This window comes from Lycium barbarum, chromosome 2 (assembly GCF_019175385.1).
Source record: "Lycium barbarum isolate Lr01 chromosome 2, ASM1917538v2, whole genome shotgun sequence".
Taxonomy (NCBI): domain Eukaryota; kingdom Viridiplantae; phylum Streptophyta; class Magnoliopsida; order Solanales; family Solanaceae; genus Lycium; species Lycium barbarum.
Window position 1 is genome coordinate 144,097,887 of NC_083338.1, and position 26,474 is coordinate 144,124,360.

Below are 26,474 nucleotides of genomic sequence, written 5' to 3' on the forward strand. Positions count from 1 at the left end.
GTAAGATAATCTGATATCTCTCTACATATTCTCTCTACATATTTCTTCTGTGTATTTACTTCATAGTTTTATTTCATAACACGTTATCAGCACGATGCTCGCGGTGAGGGGGTGTGTTGTGAACTTGAAGTTCCCACATCGCTCGCACACGGGATTGTGTGCGTGCTTATAAGCATGGGCCTGAAGCCTTTACTTGTATACGCGTTTGAAAACCGTGAGGGGCCAGAAGTTCCCAAAGCGGACAGTTTATACAAGTGAGCTATGGTGCCTGGTGGCCCTCCTCCTTCGTATACGCGTTTGAAAACCGTGAGGGGCCAGAAGTTCCCAAAGCGGACAGTTTATACAAGTGAGCTAATGGTGCCTGGTGGCCCTCCTCCTTCGTATACGCGTTTGAAAACCGTGCGGAGCCTGAAGTCTTCAAAGCGGACAGTTTATACAAGTAGAGCTATGGTGCCTGGTGGCCCTCCTCCCTTCGTATACGCGTTTTAAAGGCGTGAGGTGCGCCAAAGCGGACAATATGTACAAGCAGTTTATAACACTCCTCCTTCGTATACGCGTTTTAAAGCCGTGAGGTGCGCCAAAGTGGACAATATGTACAAGCTGTTCATAACACGTTATCAGCACGAGACTCTGTCATCTCGAGCAAATACTTTACAAGCCTCGAAGGTATTGATTTCTTTGTTTTCCATTACTAATGGCAAATCTTTCTAGACGTGAATTTGTAGCCTTAGATATATCCGGCAATAGCTATATGTCTTGGATTCTTGATGCCGAGATTCACCTTAATGCGATGGGTCTAGAAGACACCATCAAAGATAAAAACGAGGCATCAAATCAAAACCGTGCTAAGGCAATGATATTCCTCCGCCATCATCTTGATGAGAATTTAAAAATGGAATATCTCACGGTTAAAGATCCTCTTACACTGTGGAATGATCTGAAAGATAGATATGATCACCTGAAGATGGTCATACTTCCACAAGCACGTTTTGATTGGCTCCATTTAAGGTTCCAGGATTTTAAATCTGTTAAGGCATACAATTCTACTATGTTTAAAATTATTTCTCAATTGAAATTATGTGGTGAAAATATTACTGATCTTGATATGCTGGAGAAAACATTCTCCACTTTTCCTGCCTCGAGTATGCTCCTGCAGCAGCAATACCGAGAGATGAAGTTCAAAAAATATTCTGATCTAATCTCACATCTTCTAGTGGCTGAACAACATAATGAATTACTGATGAAAAATCACGAAAGCCGACCCACTAGTACTGCCCCATTCCCTGAAGTGAATGAGGCAAATTTTCGCCATTCTAGGCGTGGAAGAGGTCGTGGCCCCAGTCGTGGTCATGGTCGTGGTCGAGGAAGGAATTTTAATCATGATTCTCGTTTTGCACCATATAATACCCTTCACCACCAGCAGTGTAAAAGGAAGGATGAAAAACCTGGAGTTGTGCAAAAGAAAAATTCAGAAAATAATTGCTTCCGATGTGGAGGAAAAGGGCACTGGTCACGTACCTGTCGTACGCCAAAGCACCTTGTTGAGCTATATCAAGCCTCCCTCAAAAAGGCAGAAAAGCAAATTTTATTTGTGAAGATAATGTTGAGCCCATGCATCTAGATGTGACAGATTTCTTTGAACTCCCTGAAGGAAAAATAGATCATCTAATCGGTGATGGATCTGTATTAACTTAGATATTTCATATATGTCGTTTGTATTAGCTATTGTGGTTATGTTTCCATATATATGTAATAAAGTGTGTGTAATACTTTGTCTAATCAAAATATCTACTTCGATGTTTACTTTGCCTATTCTTTTGTTTTGAAGAATATATGGAAAATCCTCAAATATTATTTGGATCAATGACCAATCATGAAGATATTTGTGTGATTGATAGTGGAACAACGCATGCTATATTCAAAGATGATAAATACTTTTCTCACTTGCGTAGAAAAAGGGGAAATATTAATACAATTTCTGGCAATTCGAAATTAATTGAAGGCTCCGGAAGAGCTACTATATTTCTACCTAAGGGGACGAAACTTGTTATAGAAGATGCACTATTCTCTTCTAGATCCCCAAGAAAGTTATTGAGTTTCAAAGATATCCGCCGTAATGGGTATCACGTTGAGACATTAAATGAAACAAATGATGAATATCTTATCATTACAAAGAATGTCTCCGGCCAGAAATATGTTTTGGAGAAATTACCAACTTTGTCTTCTGGCCTGTACTATGCAGAAATTAGTACAATGGAAGCACACTCAATCGTAAACCAGAAGTTTAACGATTCAGGAACTTTTGTGCTTTGGCATGACCGAATGGGTCATCCTGGATCAATAATGATGAGACGAATTATTGAAAATTCAAAAGGGCATCCACTTAAGAACCTGAAGATTCTTGAAAGTAGTGAATTTTCATGTGTCGCTTGTCATCAGGGCAAATTGATAACTAGGCCATCACCAATGAAAGTTGACATTGAATCCCCTGCTTTTCTAGATCGTATACATGGGGATATATGTGGACCTATTCACCCATCTTGTGGGTCATTTAGATATTTTATGGTTCTAATAGATGCGTCTTCGAGATGGTCTCATGTGTGCCTCATATCGTCTCGCAACCTGGCGTTTGCGAAATTATTGGCACAAATAATACGCTTAAGGGCACACTTCCCAGATTATCCTATAAAGGCTATACGTCTTGATAATGCTGGAGAATTTACATCCCAAGCTTTTGATGATTATTGTTTATCAGTTGGGATAAAGGTTGAACATCCTGTAGCACGTGTTCATACCCAAAATGGTCTTGCTGAATCATTTATTAAGCGTGTGCAATTGATAGCAAGACCATTACTTATGAAAACACGGTTGCCTACAACCGTCTGGGGTCATGCTATTTTACATGCAGCATCTCTTGTTCGTCTTAGACCGACACATTATAATAAATACTCCCCGTCACAATTAATATTTGGTCATGAACCAAATATTGCTCATCTCCGAATCTTTGGCTGTGCTGTATATGTGCCTGTAGCACCACCACAGCGCACTAAGATGGGCCCCCAAAGAAGGTTAGGAATATATATTGGGTTTGAATCACCCTCCATTATTCGCTATCTTGAGCCATTGACGGGAGATTTATTCACTGCCCGATTTGCAGATTGTCGATTTGATGAAACAAATTTTCCACAATTAGGGGGAGAGAGAAAAGAAATCAAAAGAGAAATTGCGTGGAGAGTTCCATCACTATCTCATTTTGATCCACGTACCCCTATATGTGAGCAGGAGATCCAGAAGATCATCCACTTACAGAAAATAGCAAATCAAATGCCAGACGGATTTACTGATTTGAAAAGAATAACTAAGTCGCATATCCCTGCAGAGAATGTGCCTATTCGAATTGATGTTCCAAAGGGACAATCTACTAGTGTCATAGCCTCTGAATCTCATCCACGCCTGAAGCGTGGTAGGCCATTGGGCTCCAAGGATAAAAATCCAAGAAAAAGAAATACAAACAATGATCAGAATGACACTATGAAAGGATCTCATGAAGAGATTCAAGATCTGATTAATTCTGATATTCCTGAAGAAATCAGCAAACCCGAGACTTCAGTGAGTGAAGAACTAGATCGTTCGAAAATTGTGGTGAATAGTGTTTTTGCATATAATGTTGCACTAAATATTATAAAAGGCAGTGAGGATCAGGAGCCTCAATCTGTCGGAGAATGTCGACGAAGATATGATTGGCCAAAATGGCAAGAAGCAATTCAATCAGAATTGAATTCACTTGCTAAACGTGAGGTTTTTGGACCTGTAGTCCAAACGCCTAATGGTGTAAAACCAGTTGGTCACAAATGGGTCTTTGTACGGAAAAGAAACGAGAGAAATGAAATTGTGCGATACAAAGCACGCCTTGTTGCACAAGGATTCTCTCAAAGACCCGGCGTCGACTATGAAGAAACATATTCACCAGTTATGGATGCTATAACATTTCGATACCTCATGGGTTTAGCTGTCTATGAAACCCTTGAAATACATCTTATGGATGTGGTTACAGCTTATCTTTATGGTTCACTTGATAATGAAATTTATATGAAAATTCCTGAAGGATATAAAATGCCTGAAGCATTTGGTTTAAAGTCTCGGGAAATGTATTCAATCAGATTACAAAGATCATTATATGGTTTAAAACAATCAGGGCGTATGTGGTATAATCGCCTAAGTGAGTACTTGATAAATGAAGGATATATAAATGATGCCATTTGTCCATGTGTTTTTATTAAGAAAACAAAATCAGGGTTCATAATACTTGCTGTTTATGTTGATGACATAAACCTCATTGGAACTCCAGAAGAGCTCCAAAAGGCGATTGAATATTTGAAGAAAGAATTTGAGATGAAAGATCTCGGAAAGACAAAACTCTGTCTTGGTCTGCAAATTGAACATTTCGCAAAAGGGATCTTTATCCATCAATCTGCCTATACTGAGAAAATTTTAAATCGGTTTTACATGGACAATTCGCATCCTTTAAGTACTCCTATGGTTGTTCGCTCACTTGAAGTGAGCAAAGATCCGTTCCGACCTCAGGAAGAAAACGAAGAGCTACTTGGTCCTGAAGTACCATATCTTAGTGCAATAGGTGCACTTATGTATCTTGCTAATGCTACAAGACTTGACATAGCATTTTCTGTTAATTTACTAGCAAGATATAGCTCTTCTCCTACACGGAGGCATTGGAACGGGATTAAGCATATATTGCGATATCTGAAGGGAACTAGCGATATGGGTCTGTTTTATACTAACAAAGGTAGTACAGATCTTGTTGGTTATGCAGATGCAGGTTATTTATCTGATCCACATAAAGCTCGATCTCAAACGGGCTATCTATTTACATGCGGAGGTACTGCTATATCATGGCGATCGACCAAGCAGTCCATTGTTGCTACTTCTTCAAATCATGCTGAGATAATCGCTATTCATGAAGCAAGTAGAGAATGTGTGTGGTTGAGATCAGTGATACATTTCATCAGAGAAAGATGTGGCTTGAAGTGTGATACAAAAATACCCACAGTATTATATGAAGATAATGATGCATGCATAGCTCAATTAAAAGGAGGTTTCATAAAAGGAGATTGAACAAAGCACATTTCACCAAAGTTATTTTTCACACATGATCTCCAGAAGAATGGTGATATTGATGTGCAACAAATCCGTTCAAGTGACAATCCTGCAGATTTGTTCACTAAATCTTTGCCAACTTCAACTCTTGAGAAGATGATATTCAAGATTGGAATGCGAAGACTCCGACATCTGAATCTTGGTCTTCGTCAGGGGGAGTGAAATACGCGTTGTACTCTTTTTTCCTTAACCAAGTTTTGTCCCATTGGGTTTTCTTGGTAAGGTTTTTAATGAGACAGCTCTCAAAGCGTATTTCTAGATATGTACACTCTTTTTCCTTCATTAGGACTTTTTCCCACAGGGTTTTTTTTTTTTTAATAAGGTTTTAACGAGGTACATCATCTATTAATGGACATCTAAGGGGGAGTGTTGTAAATATCCCAACTTGGTGGATATCCATTAAATTGGAAATATTCCAAATATCCCAAAATATCCCAAAATATCCCAAAATATCTCCTTTGTATGTTGCTCCTATAAATAGGATGCACAGATGCAATGTTGAAAGAGCAGAAGTAAGATAATCTGATATCTCTCTACATATTCTCTCTACATATTTCTTCTGTGTATTTACTTCATAGTATTATTTCATAACAGGAAAGCAATATATTGCACATAGGTATGGTCTGTATGAGACATTAAAATGTTGTCCTCCAGTTTGTGTCTTCTAGGAAAAACTCAAATGGAAATTGAAATAAAACAAGAGGTGCAACTGATGATACTGAAGAGACTTTCGAAACTTCAAACTAATTGCGACAATATAATTTGTTAATTGATATCCCCATTCATACTTTTCTTAATGCACAAGATTAAGTCAATATAACAACTTTTTTTTTTTTTGTTGGCTGGGAACACAACGAAATTTTAAGGTATTATGTGTGTGTTGACATTGTTTTACGTTGTCTAATCACTAAAGTCAAATCCATCTCGTGCATATTGTGGAGACGATGATCGAAGTTAGACTTGAGTATGAGATAAATTTAAAACTTGCATTTTAATACCTTATTGACCAAATTATGAAAATACCATTACATTTTCATTAGGAGAAACATTTTAATTAAGAGTCCGGAGCCAAAATGGCTTATTTTTGTAGCCATTAGACCAAAATAGGGTGTCTTTTTTTTTTTATACCATAATGGACATTTCGTTGATTATTCAACGAAATGCCCAGCATTTACTGTTCATAGCCGCAACAATTTTTTATTTTTTTATTTTTTTGTTTGCAGTTCGTGAACTGCTTAACGAAATAGCAGTTTTTTTTTTTTTTTTTTTTTTTTGCATTTCATGACACAATCAACGAAATAGATGTTTTTTTTTTTAATTTCGTGAATAAAAACGAAAACTGATTTGTTTTGTTTTGTTTTTTTCGCATTTCGTGACACAATCAACGAAATAGGTGTTTTTTTTTTTTTTTTTTTTGTATTTCGTAAATAAAAAAAGAAATAGGAAATTATAATTTTTTTTTGGGGTGGTGAAGTTATATATATATATGAATGAAATAAAAAAATATATATATATAATTTCCTATTTATATATAAAAAAAATATATAATTTCCTATTTATATATAAAATATATATATATATATATATATATATATATATATATATATATATATATATATATATATATATATGAATGAAATATTACTATATAATATAAGAGGGAATGTGAGGACTTTTGTAGTCCTCACAAGAGTTTCCCAAAATTTTAAAAACTTTTTAATTAATTACTTTTATGTCCTAATTTTATTTATTTAAGTAATTTTTTTTTATTTTTTATTTTTAAGGTCTACTTTTCAAAAGCTATCGAACCTGGGGACTTTTGTAGTCCTCACAATAATTTCTAATTCTTTTAAAAAAAATTAATTAATTACTTTTAGGTCCTAATCTTATTTATTTAAGTCAATTTTTTTATTTTTTATTTTTAAGGTCTACTTTTCAAAAGCTATCGAACCTTCTACCTCATTTTTCATGTTCTTTGATTTTCTGGTTCGTGCTCGATATCCGCATTTAAGCCCAATTAATCTAGATAATTAGCACTGTATCGTGCCTATTCGGAGGGAACGCTTCCTCCAAAGATTTTTTCCATATCCATGTTCGAACCCCTAATCCCTAATTAAGAGAGGAGCAGCTCCATCCGCTGCACAAGTTAAATTATGTATTTGTCTTAAAAGTTCATTAACTATGTATAGATTATTTATTTAGAACTAAATAACTTCAGAAAATTAGGATCCATAAGTTATAAATGTCAAATTCTGGCTCCGCATTTGATTTGAAGTAAATAATTTTATCAAAATGGAAGTTAAAATATTAAAGCAGTGGAATGAAAATTTTGCTTTTATATAATTACCCACTTGTGGGACTACAATGGGTATATGGTTGTTGTTGTTGTACACTTGTACTAACACAAATTATATTTTTTTAGTTAAAATATCTACTTTTATATCTTGAGTTTGGGCCCGGGCTTAGCACAGGCCTCACATAACTAGTATATATATATATGAATGAAATATATATGTATGAAATATTTTCCTATTTCGTTGGTATATAAACGAAAATATATATATATATATATATATATATATATATATTTTTTTTTTTTTTTAATTTCATTCATATACCAATGAAATAGGAAAATATTTCATTCATATATATATATATATATATATATATATGAATGAAATAAAAATATATATATATGAATTAATAAAAATATATATTTTTATTTCATTCATATATATATATATATATATATATATATATATATATATATTTTATTTCATTCATATACCAATGAAATAAGATGAATATATATATATATATTTTTTTTTTTTATTATTATTATTATTTATTTCATTCATATATATATTTATTATTTCGTTCATATGCCAATGAAATAAGATGAATATATATATGTTTTTTTTTCGTTTATATACCAACGAAATAGGAAAATATTTCATACATATATATTTCATTCATATATATATATATATTTCATTCATATATATATATATATATATATATATATATATATATATATATATATATATATATAAATAGGAAATTATATATATCTATATATAAATAGGAAATTATATATATCTATATATATATATATATATATATATATATATATATATATATATATATATATATATTTATATATAAATAGGAAATTATATATATATTTTTTATTTCATTCATATATATATATAACTTCACCACCCAAAAAAAAATTATAATTTCCTATTTCTTTTTTTATTCACGAAATACAAAAAAAAAAAAAAAAACACCTATTTCGTTGATTGTGTCACGAAATGCGAAAAAAAAACAAAACAAAACAAATCAGTTTTCGTTTTTATTCACGAAATTAAAAAAAAAAAAACATCTATTTCGTTGATTGTGTCACGAAATGCAAAAAAAAAAAAAAAAAAAAAAAAAAAAAAAAACTGCTATTTCGTTAAGCAGTTCACGAACTGCAAACAAAAAAAAAAATTGTTGCGGCTATGAACAGTAAATGCTGGGCATTTCGTTGAATAATCAACGAAATGCCCATTATGGTATAAAAAAAAAAAAAGACACCCTATTTTGGTCTAATGGCTGCAAAAATAAGTCATTTTGGCTCCGAACTCTTTTAATTAAACCCACATATACAATATCAGTCAGACCCATTAATCTTGTCTTGAGGGAGAAGTCTTTAAGTTGACTACTGTGTATCATCTTTAATTAAATATGAGTTGGTCCAATGCTTTGGCTAGCTATGCATATTTTGACAATGAAAGGCTGTTTTAATTAGGGCACAGACGCACAGTGCAGATTCTTATTCAGTAAATTAAACTAAATAACTGGACTAGCTATGTCGGCAATTAGTTTATTTTAAAATTATTGTGGTTTACTTTTTCTTTGTCAACGTTTACTTTTTTAAAAAAGTTAGCTAGTCAAAGGGGTTGTCACTATAGTTACGGTTTTATTTTCCTTGTAGGTCAGAAGGAAAGCTGAAGACGCGGTTTAAGTTACCCCTACATAAGCATATGAAATATAAACATACTTAGTTGAAATCAAGTTCAACAATCGACGTAATTGGATTTTTTCCTCTAATTGAGGTAAATCGTTTAAATACCAAATGTTAGATCATAAAAGGTAGATTAGGTCCGATAATTTTAAGCAGTGGAATCAGCCCTTAGTCAAGGTAGATGTTATCAGCTAGTCACTTGGTTTTTTTTTTTTTTTTTTTTTTTATGACATGAAAATCCGTAATTCTTTGGGTGCGCACTGATAAACCCAGCTAATCACTTGCTTTATTGCTAGAATGATATCCTCAATTAAATTAGGGAGGACTAACAATGCCATCATAGAGATCACTCCGAACCGGACGTGAGGGTCTGCCCTCATCCGGCTCTCTGCAGGGAAATCTCCACTCACTGCGGCCAAAACATGTTTGAATAGTGAGCGCACAGCAAAGCAGAGTCATCGATATTTGAAACCACTAGCAGCATGATAAATAGGGAAATTATCTATTTTAGAAACATAACACCATTTGTGATAAAATTAAAGAGAAGCGTCCACAATAAACCAAATAACCGGTTAAAGGTTTTGCTATGAAGATCAAGCAGCTACTTCACATATTATACTACTGAGAAGGAGTGTACAAGGAAAACCGATAAACCGCACCAAATCGATAATCTGAGTCAAATCGAGAAAAGAATCCAACTAGTGATTTGGTTTGGTATTGAAAAAAACCGACCATAATTGGTTTGGTTTGATTTAGTTTTAGCTTAAAAAAATCAAATCAAATCAAACCGAACCAACCCGATATTACATGTATTCAAATTTTCAGAATATTTGTTATATAAAAATATTTATTTGTAATGTAATTTATAAATATTTCTTACATTTTTCATAGTTTTTGTCATTTAACATATAATTTCAAGTTTGGACTTAAAATTTTGAATGTCAATAAGTTTTATAACCCATATATGTTAGTAACTCAAATAAAGTCTAAATCAAAACCAACTCACCACTAATGCTAACAAATTCTTGTTAGGATATACTATTAACCATGCGGTTTGATTATGGTATTATGTTTTATTCTTTATGGAACCATTGTTTATTTATTCAATTCAATTCAATAAAATTTTATTTTAAATAGATCATTTGTTCATATGTGTGCCCTTTACTTATATAGTAAACGATTGGGTGTATGGAGTTTCAGCTCATGCACAGAAGATTAAATTGTCGGTTCTTATAAGTTATAAAGTTAATGTTCACAATCAAAGATGAAACTGGACAAAGTATCTTGATGATTGTAGCATAAGATTAAAATATAATCTATCTTGACTATGGGAATGGTTCTATTCCAACTTTTTATGCTAGTACATTTTGTATGTATTGAATGGACCAAGTAGAGATAAGTGTTTTTGTACTGAATATATAAAACAACTTCTCTAACTCATTAAATGTACTTATACTCTTAATCTTAATATGATTGTTATGATCAATGTGCTTTGTTCATTATTTTGATTTATTAAAAAGTACGACTCAATTGCGAGTCAATGTATTCCTGGTAAATTGGAGAATAGCAAAGTGCATTTGTGAAATAACAATTAGTTGATAGAATTCATGTCTTGACCTTGAGATTAATGATACCCCTTTATAAATGCTTATAAATTTTCATGTGAAAACCCTGCAGATGGATTTTGTATCCGTCACATGAAATAAGTTAAGCGGAAGTATAAAGGATTAAATTAGTCGATGAATTAAATTGTCAGTAATTTAAGTTATTTGATTGGTATCTGTAATCTTAACATGGGGAATTAAATAAGTTTTAATGAAAGATTTCAAAATTAAACTGAGGAGTGCAATTACAGTTTTTAGTGGAATAAATTGTAATTTATTGTGGTAGGATTAATTCACTCATATTCTGAATTAATACCGCAATAGGAAGTCTCGTTATTAAATCTGTGGTCCCTGCTCTGTCTGAATATTCTAGACCAAGGGGAAAAAATTCTTGGTGGATTAAGAAAGGGTCACACGTTTTTTGCCAGGGTTTTACCCTAAAAATGTATGTATATAAACAAGGTCGTTCAACCCTAAAGGTTATTCATTATTCCAGCCGCAATACTTGCCACTCAAGTATTTCAATCATAGAAATTCAGGATACACAGCAAAAGATCGCAGACCTGAAGAGCGCTGCTGCAGTTGAATTTGTGTAATAGCTTCAAAAGGTTAGTATTCCAATATCATGTTTGATTATGTTTGTGTAGTTTATATGCAAGAATTTGATCTTGGTTGTTTGCTTCCGCCGCACATATATGCCTGTTATCTATTAATTCTAACACTAGGAATGACAATAATGTCGGATATCTAGTCTTTAATTTTGCATAATTGGCTTAGAAAGTGAAACTACTTAACTATTTTTTTTTGTCATATAATTAATACTTATTAGCCGCATTTATTTTAGCATGACTCAGTATTGTCATATTATGGTCTTTATGGCTTATTAATTAGCAATATTTATTGTCACCGACTTTTATTATTTTTCTTGTTGAATATTTTAATACAATGTCATCACTCATTTCATATTTTGTGTTATTTTCTTAAAAAACACCTTAATTATATAGCTGTATCTTACCAGGAGTAAAGAAATATTTGAAGTAAAAGTTATATGTTTTGTGTGAAGACTTTTTCGAGAAAACCCGACTTTTATTGGTTGGGTTTGGCTTATAGATTCAAAAACCATTTTTTGCGTATATTGCCCTTCAAGCGCGCTGGTCTTTAACTTTTTCCCCTCAAATTGCTGATCTTTAATTTTTTCTCTTCACCTAAAAAGTGACCGAAAATACCCCGAGGTTCTGGATTCGAACTCGATTCAATTAAAAAAAAAAAAATCGCAAGGCAAGGTTTCCCGAAAGTTAGGCCTAAGGCCTAACTTCTATAGTTCTAAATTATGCCTAAGGCAAAAGTTATGCCGGACAAGGGGTAAAGTTATGTCTCATAGAAACTACACCTTAAGACATAACTTGCCTTACGATTTTATTTTTTTTCACTCTACTAGAATTCTATAGAAATTAGGCCTTAAAGCCTAACTTTTGTCCCAATAGGCCTAATTTACTACTAAATTCTGCCTTGCGTTATACTCTGCTGGAGTTCGTACCCAGAATCTCAGGGGTATTTTCGACCACTTAAAATGTCGAAGTTCAAAAATTAAAGACCAACAATTTGAGGGGAGAAAATTAAAGACCACCCCCAAATAAGGCCATTTGTGCGAATGACCCTTTAAGAACTCGATGCAATTAATTTGATTTGATATTTAAAAAATCCGAACCAATCCGATCCATGAATACCCCTACTACGGAGGTTTTTGATTGAACTAGTCTATAATGTTTTGCCTTGAAGATCGACGAAGTAACGGAATTTTTTCTGGGCTTATGTCCAAATGGAAACGTGTCTGGACTCAGCTTCTCAGTCCATCTTATTTTCTCTGGGCTTATGTCATTAAAAGATCACGGCCCATGTAGAATTAAAAGAGTAAAAACTTCACGAGGTATCCTATTTGGACACTCATATTTAACCTGTTACCACTTTTTAAAATTTTGCACGTCTACCTACCTCGGAACAATTTTAAACAAGCAGGGTCTAAACTTACATGAGACTGAAGTTCAGTAAAAGGTAGCCGAATTCAAACATATGTGCTTAAACTTCAGCCATCGCATGTCTGAAGTTGTTCCAAAGTGAATAGATTTCCAATTTATTTCACAATGCCGGTATGGCTTTAATAGTGATCCCAAAATCGGATATTCAACCATTAAAAGATTCCAACAGGTATACACCAACCTGGATGCATGTTGCATTTTTCTCTGGAACAGAATAACAGAAAAAAATAGGATACAAATCTGCTGTAAGTTGCATTATTACAGCTGTATCTAGTTACCTTTGTCGTAGTCGAGTTTGGATTTGGTTTCCGGATAGTATATTGGCAGTGGACTACCATTTCAGATGGCAACTGAAATCTTCAAGAATTGAATGAACGTGCATTCATCTGGTGTTAGACCTCTCACGTCCATATTGAGCGCACTCTCTTTCATGCCAATCTAGGCAATGCAAGTTGAGTTGCCATTACTACCAAAGCAGTCATTATGTGATGCTCTTGACAGAAGGCGGGCTTATGAAAGTGGGGCAAAGGGTAGGATTATCAAGCTTCTAAACCGACAAGCTTCCGAAGAAGGGTACATATGAAACCAACTAAAGAAATAAGTACGGATAGAATATTAAAGCCAGGATACACCAACCTTGCTAAAGAGCCTTTGGTCGAATAGCATTCAGTAGAACAGAACACATTAAAAAAAAAAAAAAAAAAAAAAACAAACAAACAAACAAAAAAAAAAATCAGCTCCCAAATGCTGAAGATCACGTGTTAATCACAACACGGACCATGGCAAATGGATGGCGGGCACAACAATACTGTGTTTGGTTTTGATAAAGAGAGAAGTAGCAGAAAGAGAATAAAAGAGGAGCAAATATTATAACAATAGAAATTGGACTTTAATTCATCGAGAGCAAATCTCTTAGAATCGCTAATTCAAGGTACCTAACAAGGGCCTTATTTCAATCCACACATTAACGCCAGAATTGGCAATGGCTGTCATAAAAATGAGATTTCTCTCCAAATTCAAAACGTCACTCCGATACAATTCCACTTTAATGAAGCTCACACTTGATCTTAGCCAAAAGGCCGAGAAAGGTATTAAGATCTCTGTCCAGATCTTTTCCTAATTGAAGATCAGGCTGAGCTCACAAGAACAAACAATGGCTTATCTCCTATACGGTCACGGCCCTGAATTTGAAAAGATGTAAACAGAAAAGTGTTAATGAGTGTGGGGTGGGGCAGAAGGCACTAGCATAACATATTGGAACAGGAATAACATAAGTTGGGGCAGAAAATTATATCGACCACTAGTAGCTCAGTCATCTTGCTACAGGATTTTTTTATTTTTTTTAAAATAATGAACAGGAATGAAAATAATTTGAAAGAGAAGATTTAGCTTTAGTCAAAGATAAATAGAAGATATACACTCACAAGCCCAACAGACTGTTTACAATATGTGCTCACAGCAGTGGGGTGTGAAACTCAAGAAATATTAGCTGATTATATCATCAACAATAGAAATGCTGGCATACCTTCAATTCTGGCAACTCAATAAGACATGCACACTCGAACACCTCAACTCCAACACGCTCTGTGAAGAAAAAGCAAGATAAACAAATTTAATAAAATTGAAACTTCAATGTCGCAACTCACACAATGTTCAGGAAGTTCCAAAAGATTGTGTTGTCTTTTCAAATAGCTCGAAGAGAAAGACGTGGTCAAATATCTCAAATAAAGAAATGGTTGCTCTCTCTCTCGGTAACTAGCTTCTGATCTTACTCACCGTGTGTCTGATGTCAGGAAAGTCAAGTTAAGGAGAATATAAAGAACTGGATAACAGTGAATGGTCTTTTCAACCCACTAGTAATTTCTATTTCAGAAGAATAGAACTGACTATAGGTAAAGTACCTAGAAGCCTAATCGCAGCACTTAGGGTGCCTCCAGTAGCAATAAGATCATCTACCACAAGTGCACGTTCACCGGCTTGCACGGCACCAACATGCATCTCCATCTTGTCTGTTCCATACTCCAAGGAGTACTCTTCGGAGATAACCTCCCCTGATAAAATGGGAAAAGCAGCAGAATGAAAAGCTTGTGATGGTGAATGCCAAAAGAACTACTAACATTCATAAATTATCATCAAGTTTCCTCATGAATCATGGAGGTGAGGCAATAAACAATGGGACTTATCAGTTTTCGGTTTTGACCATCATACCAGCACATGGGCATATAAGGCCCAATTGTTTAGGAAATGGTTCTAATCAATTTATCTAATCAAGAGTCCCGACCTGATTCTTGAAAGTTTGAAATTGACAGCGCATTCACCATTATTAAGTTGCATCCCACATTGCCAGTTCAAAGCTTATCTTGTGATTTTTGGGTTCGTCACTAGTCACCAGTACCACTAACATTACTAAGTTTTTTGGATCAAATAAATGTACTTTCATTCATAAACATGGCCAAACTGGCGGTATGGAAGGTGCATACCAAAAAGTAAAGAATCTACACAATATGATTCTCTACAAACTCCACCTAATCATCTATATAATAAGGAGTTTTCTGTATACAACAAAAGAAAACTTACATTACTAAATTAACACATGATAATATAACTTCCTAAAGAAACTGAACGCTTGACAGGAAAAGAAAGATGTAAACTAAGAATTTCCCAGGTTGGAAACTGACAATGAGTATATACGCTTTAAACATGCAACAAATGCACCTAGCACACAATGATTTACTTTGAAAGGGATACTGGACATACTTGTTCCTTTTATATTTATCTTAGGCTTTAATATTTTTGAATTTCCCATGGAACTCAGCTACATTGCATTAGACCCTGTTTCAAGTTTTGCTCGAAATGTCCCTCGCTTCTTTTTCTTTTGATACCAGATAAGCTTGTATCAATGTTTCTCCCTGTGATTACATTCTCTTCCTTCCCCGCTCCCACTTGCCAGCACATGCAAGAAAAATAGTTGTGCTAGCAAGGTTGTCTTCCTATTGACCTGTCAGATTCTAATTCATTTCTGAGAAAAATACAACTTTCCAATGAGATGGAAAGGCAGAAAAATAGCGATAAAGCTTACCAGGCAACTTCTTGGGTTTCCTCATTGGGACAAATTTTGCTCCAATAGCCAATGCAATAGGAGGACCAAAGATAAAACCTCTTGCTTCAATACCTGAAGTAAACCATTGCCATATGCTCAAAGTTAATATCTCCAGAACAAATGTCATGATTACATCTATGAGACCAATATTTAGAGTCAAACAGGCTAAAAAGGAGCATCAGAACAAGAAATGGCACAATTTTTAAACAAATAAATAAATAAGCACTAACATTCTGCTGGGTGTGTACGACATTGATGCACAATATAAACTCTCTGGACTTCCAATGAATTTGGGGTCTAGAACTTAGAAGTGTATCTCCTTCACAACAAGAAAGCAACAACTAAGAGGGAAGATGAGTTCGTTTTCTGTTATATTTTCTTGAACCTAACTATAATGAAAATTTGAGCTCTATATTTCCTTCTCTCGTACTTTTTACATCTATATGTATGAACTCAAAAACTTCTGTAATCTCTTCACCGATGAATATATCTGAACTCAAAAATTCTACTCCCCCCATCCCAAAATAAGTGTCACCTTAGCAAAACACATGCCCATTAAGAAATCAATAAATACAATGTGGAGTTTACTAAACTACCCCTTTTTATTAGATATCTTTTTAGAGTTGGGCAATATTAAAGAGGAGTACTTCTTTAGTACTAAGGGCATAGTTGGAAAGACTTGCCAATTTTTGTCTTAAATTCCTAAGGTGACCCTTATTTTGGGACAGAGGGAGTATAATTTCTTCACTGATAGATACATATGAACTCAAAAATTCTACATTGATGAAGCATGGACCCACAGTTGGAAGCACATGTTATTATATTTTAGGGAAAAGGGTCAAAAATGCCCCTCTACTTTAGGAAAAGAGCTAAAAATATCCTCCATTACAAATTTTGGTCAAAAATACCCCTCCCATCATTAAAGTTTCCAAATATACCCTTGTCTTAACAGAAATCTCCAAATCCCCCAAAATAATCCGATTTAATTTTTAAACCCGCTCATTTAATCCCTACCCAACTATATAGAAAACCCATATGCGACCAACTTGTTCCAAGTCCTACATCTGGAACCACTAGGCACAGGAGCGGGTAACCCATATGCGTTTTTTATTTAGTTGGGTCGGGTTTAAATGGAGCGGGTTTAAAAATGAAATAAAATCGGGTTATGTTGGAGATTTCAATTAAGATAGGGGTATATTTGAAAACTTTAATGACAGGAGGGGTATTTTTTACCCAAATTTGTAATGGAAGATATTTTATTTTAACTTCTTCTAGGCATGTGAAGTAAAAGAGTATTCTCTATAGGAGGAATGTGAGAATTTCTAGTAAAAATCAACTCATCTATATTTGCCAACATGGTCTACCTTGATCCTTTTTGGCAGATAGAAATGACATTTCCACACATCTATGCACATTTTAGATTTACTATGTATCATAATCCCTATTCCATTAAAGGCTACCATTCTTTAGTGCATGTTGTTTCATGAAGATACTTAAAACATATTAACATGTTCATCTATAACATTGGAGAACAAGTTCTTGAGCATCCACACTTGACCACATAACAACGGTTAAGGTTCATCCCATATCCATCATATTACATTTGCATTTTTCATTTAATAATTGCACATGAAAATATTGGAGAGTTGAAAAGGTTGGTTACTCTTGGTCAGTGTTACTTGCGTCTTGCAGAGATAGTGCTCCCAAACCCCAAAATATTATAAGCAAACAAAACCTTCGTGCTACTATAACTCGCAAAACTAGGTATGATAGTTTGATAAAGAACAAAAAGGACAAAGTATCGGTCACAACTGAAGCTCTTTTTTAAAAAGAAAAAAAATTACAGATCTAAAGCTTGCAGTATATTGACCTACATTGTGTTAAGTGCTTCCAAAAGGGCTTATAGTTTAGTTGGGTTAGATGCTCCACTTATCATAAATCTAACTATAGAAAGCAACATTTTCCTTTTATAAAAAAGCTAGCCTAAATTTTAAAACAAAGTTTGAACCTTTTTTTTTTTTTTTATTAGCTACAAAAAAGCTGATAATAGAGAACCTGGCAACCTAAAATCTCAGCAGGTCTCAGCTTCTAAATCTTGAAATCTTTTATCCTACAAACTTCAAACCCATATTTTAAATTCTTAACAGATATACTTCATTTCTTAAATAAAAGCACAAAACATTAAAGGGCAAAAAAAAAAAAACAAGAAATAACCTGCAACGACACTGATGTTTTTGTCCTTGTATCTCTCAACAAACAAATCAATAGTATCCTTAAACGCCTTAGTATCAAGTAGCAAAGTTGTTATATCCTGAAACATAATTCCTGCAAACAAAAATCACCACTTCTTTAACAAAAACATTTTTTACAACTAAAAAACATTGAAAGAATAAATGGGTACCGGGTTTAGGAAAATCGGGTATGACCCGAATTGCAGAAGAAATCCGAGCAATACGTTCATCATCATGAGACGCCATATCTGTTTTGCTAACTGGATCTCGGATCCGGGTCGTTTTCGAATCGGGTTCTTTACCGGGTCCGGTTGCGTCAACTCTATTTGATACAGAGATAGGTAAAAAAACACGAGTATTTCTAGTGGTTAGGGTGGTCATAGTGGTGGTGGTAGGTGATTTTATTTGGACTAAATTGTCCCTATGATAATAATATCTGTTTGTAAATTTTTCTGGGACAAAATTGGCCCTGGGTAATTTGAGAGCAACGTTTTGAGTTAGTGACTCCATAGTGTGTAGGGTTTTGCAAAGGGGACAGGAATGTTTAAATTAACGTATCACATGGTTGGTGGGAAGTGATAAGTAAACGGCAATTTCGTCATTTTGTGAGCCACCAGGTCAACATGGCTGCCTGTTATTTCCGAGGCTATTTTGGTAAATTTGACTAAAATGAAGTAATGTGATTGGGCTAACATGGAATCTTACTGTAGATTACCAATATATAAAATAATAGTTCAAAGTTTTACTGTAATCAATACTTAGCAATTAGTATAGTATTATTGGGCCCCTGCGCAGCACGGATTATCCTCAGGAAAAGGTCATGGATGCCCTCTCAAATAAAAAAAATTACCCGTTCATACTCTCATTATTTTTGTATCCCAAGAAAAAATTAAAAACATTTACCCCCAATTATGATACCAAAATAATATATAAATATATTGAGATGGTATCATGAAAGATGCTTTAATCCTGCTCTTAATCCTCCATGATACCCTCATGGTATATTTAAAGTACTGGGTAATTTCATCATTTTGTGATGGAATTCTACTATCTAATAAATGGGGATAAGCAGCCAGCAGGTCAACATGGGTGCCTGTTATTTTCGAGGCTATTTTGGTAAATTTGACTAAAACGGAGTAATGTGATTGGGCTAAATGGAATCTTACTGTAGCTGACCGATAAATTTCAATATATAAAACAAGAGTTCAAAGCCATTCTATAATCAATACTTATCAATTAGCATAGTATTATTGGGCTCGTGCGCAGCACGGGTTATCTGGGGGATCACGGATGCCTCTCAAACAAAATAATTACCCGCTGATAGCCCCATTATTTTTTTCCCCCAAGAAAAAATTAAAAACATTTACGCCCAGTTATGATATTAAAATGGTATATAAATATACTGAGATAGTATCATAAAAGATGCTTCAGTTCTTCTCTTAGTCCTCTATGATACCATCATGGTACATAAATACTGAGACGATATTATCATGAAGAACTGCTTCAGTCCTTCAATGAAACACTCCTCTATGATACCATCGTCTTATATACATAAATTGTGATGATATCATGAAGGACTGCTTCAGTCCTTCAATGAGATGCTCCTCAGGATCATGATACCATCGTGGTATATAAATATAATGAAATGGTATCATGGATGACTGTTTCAGTCCTCCTTTTAGTCCTCCATAATACCATTGCGATATCTAAATATACTGTGATATTATCACGAAGAGAAAGAGATTTGGCCGAGGGGTATGCCGAACAAATACTTTCAGCTGGTGATGGTAGAAACGAAAATAGTTTGAGAGGAAACATGAACGGATAAATATTTTGTATTTTGGGGGCAATTACTAATGTTTCCCTTATCCTCACAAGTGGTGCACATAAAAGGGGGAAATGATGACATCGTTGGCTAAAAGAGTGTAAATTAAATACATACTTATAAAAGTATAAACTTATCTATATAATCAAATAACTTATACAAATTCTGATAATATCCGTTTGTGATTTTTTCTGTGACAAAATTGGCCCTGGTGAATTTGAGAGCAATGTTTTGGGTCAGTGACTCCATAGTATGTAGGGTTTTACAAAGGTGAAAATCCCAACTTACTTTAAAAATCAAACTCCTTCTCAACTTTGAACACTAATCATCCCTCCCCCGCCCTCCCGCCCCTATCTTAATTGACTTTTTTTTTAGATTCCTATTATACCCTTACATTATCAATTTGTCTTTTTTTCTTTTACTTCTTTAAAATGGTGATTCTTTATCTCTTTAATCCTTGTAACAAAATTTCTATAAAAAATAATATCATTTTCGAGACGGACAAAGAAAAGTGAGAAATGCTAGTTGAGTATATAACTTAATACTGATCTATAATGACATATATGAGAAGAATAATTTTTATTATTAATAATAATCAAAACTCTAATATTTATTTATATACGTAAATATAACAGGTGATAATAACTTTATAAATATATTTTAATGTAGGTAATACAAAATAATTAATAAAAATAGAGGTATATTCTATAAAATTATCCTAAAAGATTATCTATTTATATTATATATGAATTTTAAAATATTCCATTAATGACTTCCAAAACTCTTTTATATATTGACAATAGAGAATAAGAGAGAAGTGAAACTTTTATATATATATATATATATATATATATATATATATATATATATATATGGCAAATGATAGTAATACTAAATTCAAAATAAACGTAGATGATGTAGTAGAAGTAATGGGAAATAGAGGAATAAAGTTAATAAAACCCATAAAGATAAATCATGAAGAATATGCAAGATTATAATGAAATTTAGAAGATTCTAATAAAAAGTAACATTTAGATTTTGTGATAAATTCATAAAATATTCTACTTATAATATGAATTTAATAAAAATCTATAAATATCTAGTTTAAGAAAATAAATTTTATATAATATAAAAAGATATTATATAGATGGGGGATTAAAAATGTCAAGGGTAAAATAGACATTACATATAATAAAGAGGAGAAGAATCTTTATTATTTATAGTTAAAGGAAAGTTTGATTTTTAAAGTAAAGTTTAAGGGTTGGAAATGATTTTCACCTATTTTGCAAAGGGCTAAAGGGGACGATGTTTTAAGTACGGACTGGTTGGTGGGATCTGATAAATGAAGGGTAACTTCGTCATTTGCGATGGGATGGTGCTGATAAAGGGTAAAAATGATGACATCGTTGACTAAAAGAATTTAAGTTCAATATTATATAATTAGATTATTTATGAAATATTATATGTAAATTTTAATAATAAATTAACCGATAAAGTTATAAATATTAACTAAGTCATTATAGCAAATTAAACTATATTGATAATATAAAAAGAATTACGCTATCAATATAAGTATTACTTAAATCTTGAGATAAAAGATGAAACCATTATATTAGAATCATAATTTAATGCTTGATATAATTTCAAATATTTATTTCTTTTTAAATGGATAACATGATTTAGCAGTTTAACTAAATAGCCTTGACCGCTGAGGTATATTTTTCTAACCAAAGACAACATCTTTTAAAATTGTAATATCTTTACCAATATATTGTCTTTTTTGTGAGAGTTATTTGAACTTGTTAAGTAATAACAATAACAACTTTTGTATGAAGTGATATTTAAAATCATAAACTATAAAATTACAGATTTTTCACAGCTAAGAAAGCAAGCTTTTGAGATTTGAGATTTAAGATTTGGTGGGAAAGAATCAAAATCTAAGATGTGTTAGTAATTGGTTATTACGGAATAATTCTTTTTCCAAAATTGTCATGTGAATAAAACACTTTCTTTAATTCTTTTTCCTGTTGAAGTTACTGTACGCAGTACGTTTCACGCCTTGAATTTAGATCACATAATCTAAGAAACTTAAATGCTAGTAAAAGCGACTCAAAAATAAAAGTCAATACTAATAGAAAAGCTACCTTTAGTGTTTGGTGGAACGACATGTGTTTGGTGGAAAGGGGAGTACACTTTTCAAATGAAAACTATTGTTTTAAATCTTAGTGCCCGTTTGGATTGGCTTATAAGTTGCCTATAAGCTGTTTTCAGTTTTTTTGAGTGTTTGGTTGATCAGCTTAAAGTCATTTTGTGCTTAAAATAAGCTCAAAAAATTAATTAGGTTTGTTTGGCTTAACTTATCTAAAGCAGCTTATAAGCTGAAAATAGCTTATAAGCCAAAAAAAAAAAAAATTGAACTACACCAATTTTTTTATTTTTTATGTATAATCTGTTTTCAGCTTATGAGCTGCTTTTTTTAATCCCATCCAAACAGGTTCTTACTCGCTTCCGCTGTACAGTGATTATTTATGGAGTAAAATAATTATACAATTTGTCTTTTTAAAAACTCACAAAAATTATGAGTTTTCTATGGTGTACAGTAGCGCAAGTATTAATATTTACATCCTTTGTTAATTGATTATAAGCTGAAAAATAGCGGTTTCGCTAAAATTGGAAATAAAAGATGATGAACGATACCTAGTGTTGTATGGATAAATTAAGGTCGACTTAATTATTGAAATAAGCTATCTATAAACAGAGTGCCAGAGATCATTTATTTGCAGAGTGTACGCACACTGGACGATTTGGTTGAGGTTGATGGAATGGCTACACATTCAATGACGAATATAGAATTTTCACTGAGGGATCCGAATGTCTGAGATTTGAACTTGAAACGTTAAGATAAATTTTGAACCCTCTGAATCAATAAATCAACCTTTACTCTTGTTTAGAATATTCAAAATTTATATATATACATAAAAAAACACAAAAATACATTATACATATAGTATAATTTTTTATCGAGGGCGTTGAACGCCCTCATCGAGCTCTAGATCCACTCCTGAGTAAGCGGGATAAATTATTCCACATAAATGGAATTGGGGGATAACTTATCACACCCTTCGTATGGGATAACTTATCCCGCCTTTTATCCCCATAAACGATATTGGATGAGACACCAAAAGAGTTATCTCACTAATTAAACATGGGATAATTTCTATCGATGAAACTAATAATCCCATCTCATTCTATCCCTCCTACCATACATAACAAAAGGTAGACCTCACCTGGCAAAGCTGATCAAGTTGGTTTTGGTGGGAAAATCACAAAATAAAATCAGTATAATATTAATAAATAGTATTATTGTAGCAAAGTAAAATAACAACACTTGAAAATAAATAGTACTACGATAATATATTTAATAAATATGACTTGAATCGTGCTAGACACTGCCCTAAAAAATTATTTCAACAATGTGAAATACTTCTCCAAAAATAAACAAGTCCTTCTCTAATTTTATTAAAAGATATATGAATCAGCAAAAATAAATAAATACCAACAAGTTAGACAACAGAGAAAAATATTTCTTAAAAAATTTGAACAAAGAAATATGAGAAAGTAGATTAATATTGGTTACAAATACTTGAAGAGAAAATGCTGGGGTGTATACGGTTGAAGCTATTGGAGGGGCTATTTATAGTGAATTTCAAGTGTTGAGAAAATGACTAGTGTCTTTGACACTCGTCAATGGAAATGCCACCATACATTATTGGCATGACACTTGTTGTCTATGTGTCAAAATTATTGACATGACACTTGTTGTCTATGAGGCCAAATCTTTAAAATATCACAACAATTCCCCCACTATTTTAAAGATTTGTAAGAAAAAAATGTATAACTTGCTGGATTTTCATGTCTAAAATGCAGTAGGTTTGGTGTCTTTTGGGCTATGAATCAAACTTAGACCGATAAAATTTAACTTACAGAATTACTGGTGAAATATAAAATTTCTATGAACCAATAATTCTTATTGTAAGCCAGAGACTTTATTAATCACATTTCGACTCCGTAATTTTGCTGCTCAAAGCGGTTTTGCACCCTAGGCCATGTGCGTGCCTGGTTTTTCATGAGAGCTCTAGAGACTAGGCCAACATCTCATAGGAGCGGCCCCACTCCACTTTCATATAGGTGAATTTATCAAGTGTACAATGCTTTAAATACACCATCCATAAGGACTATGAATTCATTAAGAGTTAATAACTGATCCTCACAATTAATAGCAGTTTAAGCACTCTCTTTAAGTGTGCAGAGCCCATATCGACTTGTTATTACCCATATGAACCTACTTCATGGGATCTCCAATCACATAGGCTAGATTACCATCTCTATTGACAATCATATGGCCTTAACCCCATCTCTCTTGAGGTTTGAAGAATTAATTTTCTTCCCACAGGTTTAGCAGTGAATCGGCCAAATTCATTTCTGACTTCACATAATCAATGGAAATTATTCCATATCTCAGCAACTGCTTAACGGCATCATGTCTCAATTTCATGTGTCTGCTCTTACAATTATAAGATTTATTCTTTGCAATAGTATTGTCGTTTGACAATCATAATGCATAAACACATGAGGCAACTCATCCTTCGTTGAAGGGATATTCACTAAGAAATTTCTTAGCCATTCAGCCTCAGAACCAGCTAACTCCATAGCTACAAACTCTGACTCCATAATCGATCTAGCAATGATCGTCTGCTGAGCTGATTTTCACAATATTGCAACCCCCCCCCCCCCCCCCCCCCCCCAAAAAAAAAATCAAAAGTGAACACATAACCACTAGTGGATTTTGTCTCATCTGAATCAGAGATTCAGGATGCATCACAATACCTTTCTAAAGTAGAAGGAAATTCACTATACAGGATATCATAATTCATGGTTCCTCTCAACTATTTCATCAGTCTAATTAATGCAGACCAATGCTCATGATTAGGATTATAAGTATATTTACTTGGTCTACACACAGCATAGGCTATATCAGCCTTTGTAAAATTCATTAAATGAATCAGACTCCCAATAATCTGAGCAACTGGGTCACCGTTATTCTTTTTCAATTGAGAGTTAGCATCATAAGGAGTAGCTACAGGTGTCACCTCAAAATAATCAAACTTCTTAAGAAGTCTCTCCACATAATGTTCTTGTGACAGCAATATATTATCATCACTCCTTACAACTTTAACTCCCAATATCATATTTACTTCACTCAGATCTTTCATATCAAAATTAGTAGACAAAAATAATTTGATACTTTCTACAATATTTAAATTTGTACCAAATATGAGCATGTCATCAACATATAAGCATATTATCACATAATCTTTTTCGACCACTTTAGTATAAACACATTTATCACTTTAACAGAAGAAAAACCGTCTCTGAATGAGACTTGATCAAATTTATTGTACCACTGTTTAGGAGCTTGCTTAAAGCTATAAAGTAATTTCATTAATTTACAAACTTTATTTTCTTGTCCGGAAACTTCACATCCCTCAGGTTGAACCATATAAATCTCTTCTTCTAAATCACCGTTTAAAAAGGCTGTTTTTACATCCATTTAATGGATAAAAAGCTTATGAATTGATGCTAAGGCAATTAAAACTCGAATAGAAGAAATTCTAGCTACTGGTACAAATGTATCAACATAATCAACATTTTGTTTCTGAGAAAATCCTTTTCCTACTAATCGAGATTTATATTTATCTATAGAGCCATCAGGATTAAGCGTCTTTTTGAAAATTCATTTATTACCAATAGGTTTTGCACCAGGAGATAATTCAAAACCCATGTATTATTTTTCATGATAGAATCCATTCCATTTTTATTGCCTCTTTCCAAAATTTAGCTTCAGAAGAAGATATAACTTCAAAATAATTTGATGGTTCATTATCGACAAGAAAAGTTTGAAAATCATTTCCATCTGAAAAATATTCTTTCCTAGGCCTTTTGCTCCTTCTCAGTTCCTCATTAGAGGTAATCTCATTATTTCTTTCAACAAGTGCATGAGAAATTTTATAAGACAGTGGAAAAATAGGTTAAAAAAATTCAGCATTTTTTGTCTTAATGATAGTATTGCAATCAAGCACATCACTTTTCAACACAAGAAATCTGTATCCAGCATTATGTTCAGCATATGCAATAAGCATACAGTCAGTAGTTTTAGAACCTATTTTTCTCTTTTTAGGTTCAAGCAGAACTTTACCAAGACACTCAAATTAGGTCTATAACCTTTCCACAATTCATAAGGAGTTTTGTCAGTTCTTTTATGAAGAATTCTATTTTGTAAATGACACGCAGATAAAATAGCTTCACCCCATAAATTATCAGGTGCATTAAAACTAACTAACATGGAGTTCATCATTTCCTTCAATGTTCTATTTTTCCTTTCAGCTACTCCATTAGACTCAAGTGAATAAGGCGGAGTTATTTCATGAATAATA

The 26,474-nt window shown here is 33.1% G+C and overlaps 1 protein-coding gene across 1 annotated transcript; it reads right to left on the bottom strand.

The window, feature by feature from the left end:
• Positions 1–13,669: 13,669 nt before the first annotated feature.
• On the bottom strand, positions 13,670–18,681 carry LOC132627782 (adenine phosphoribosyltransferase 1-like). Its single transcript, XM_060343356.1, has 6 exons — positions 18,326–18,681; positions 18,139–18,249; positions 15,904–15,996; positions 14,726–14,875; positions 14,350–14,408; positions 13,670–14,005 (listed from the first exon to the last, which is right to left on the bottom strand). The coding sequence occupies exons 1-6, from the start codon at positions 18,663–18,665 to the stop codon at positions 13,952–13,954; spliced, it is 807 nt and encodes a 268-aa protein (XP_060199339.1). The 5' UTR covers positions 18,666–18,681; the 3' UTR covers positions 13,670–13,951.
• Positions 18,682–26,474: the final 7,793 nt, after the last annotated feature.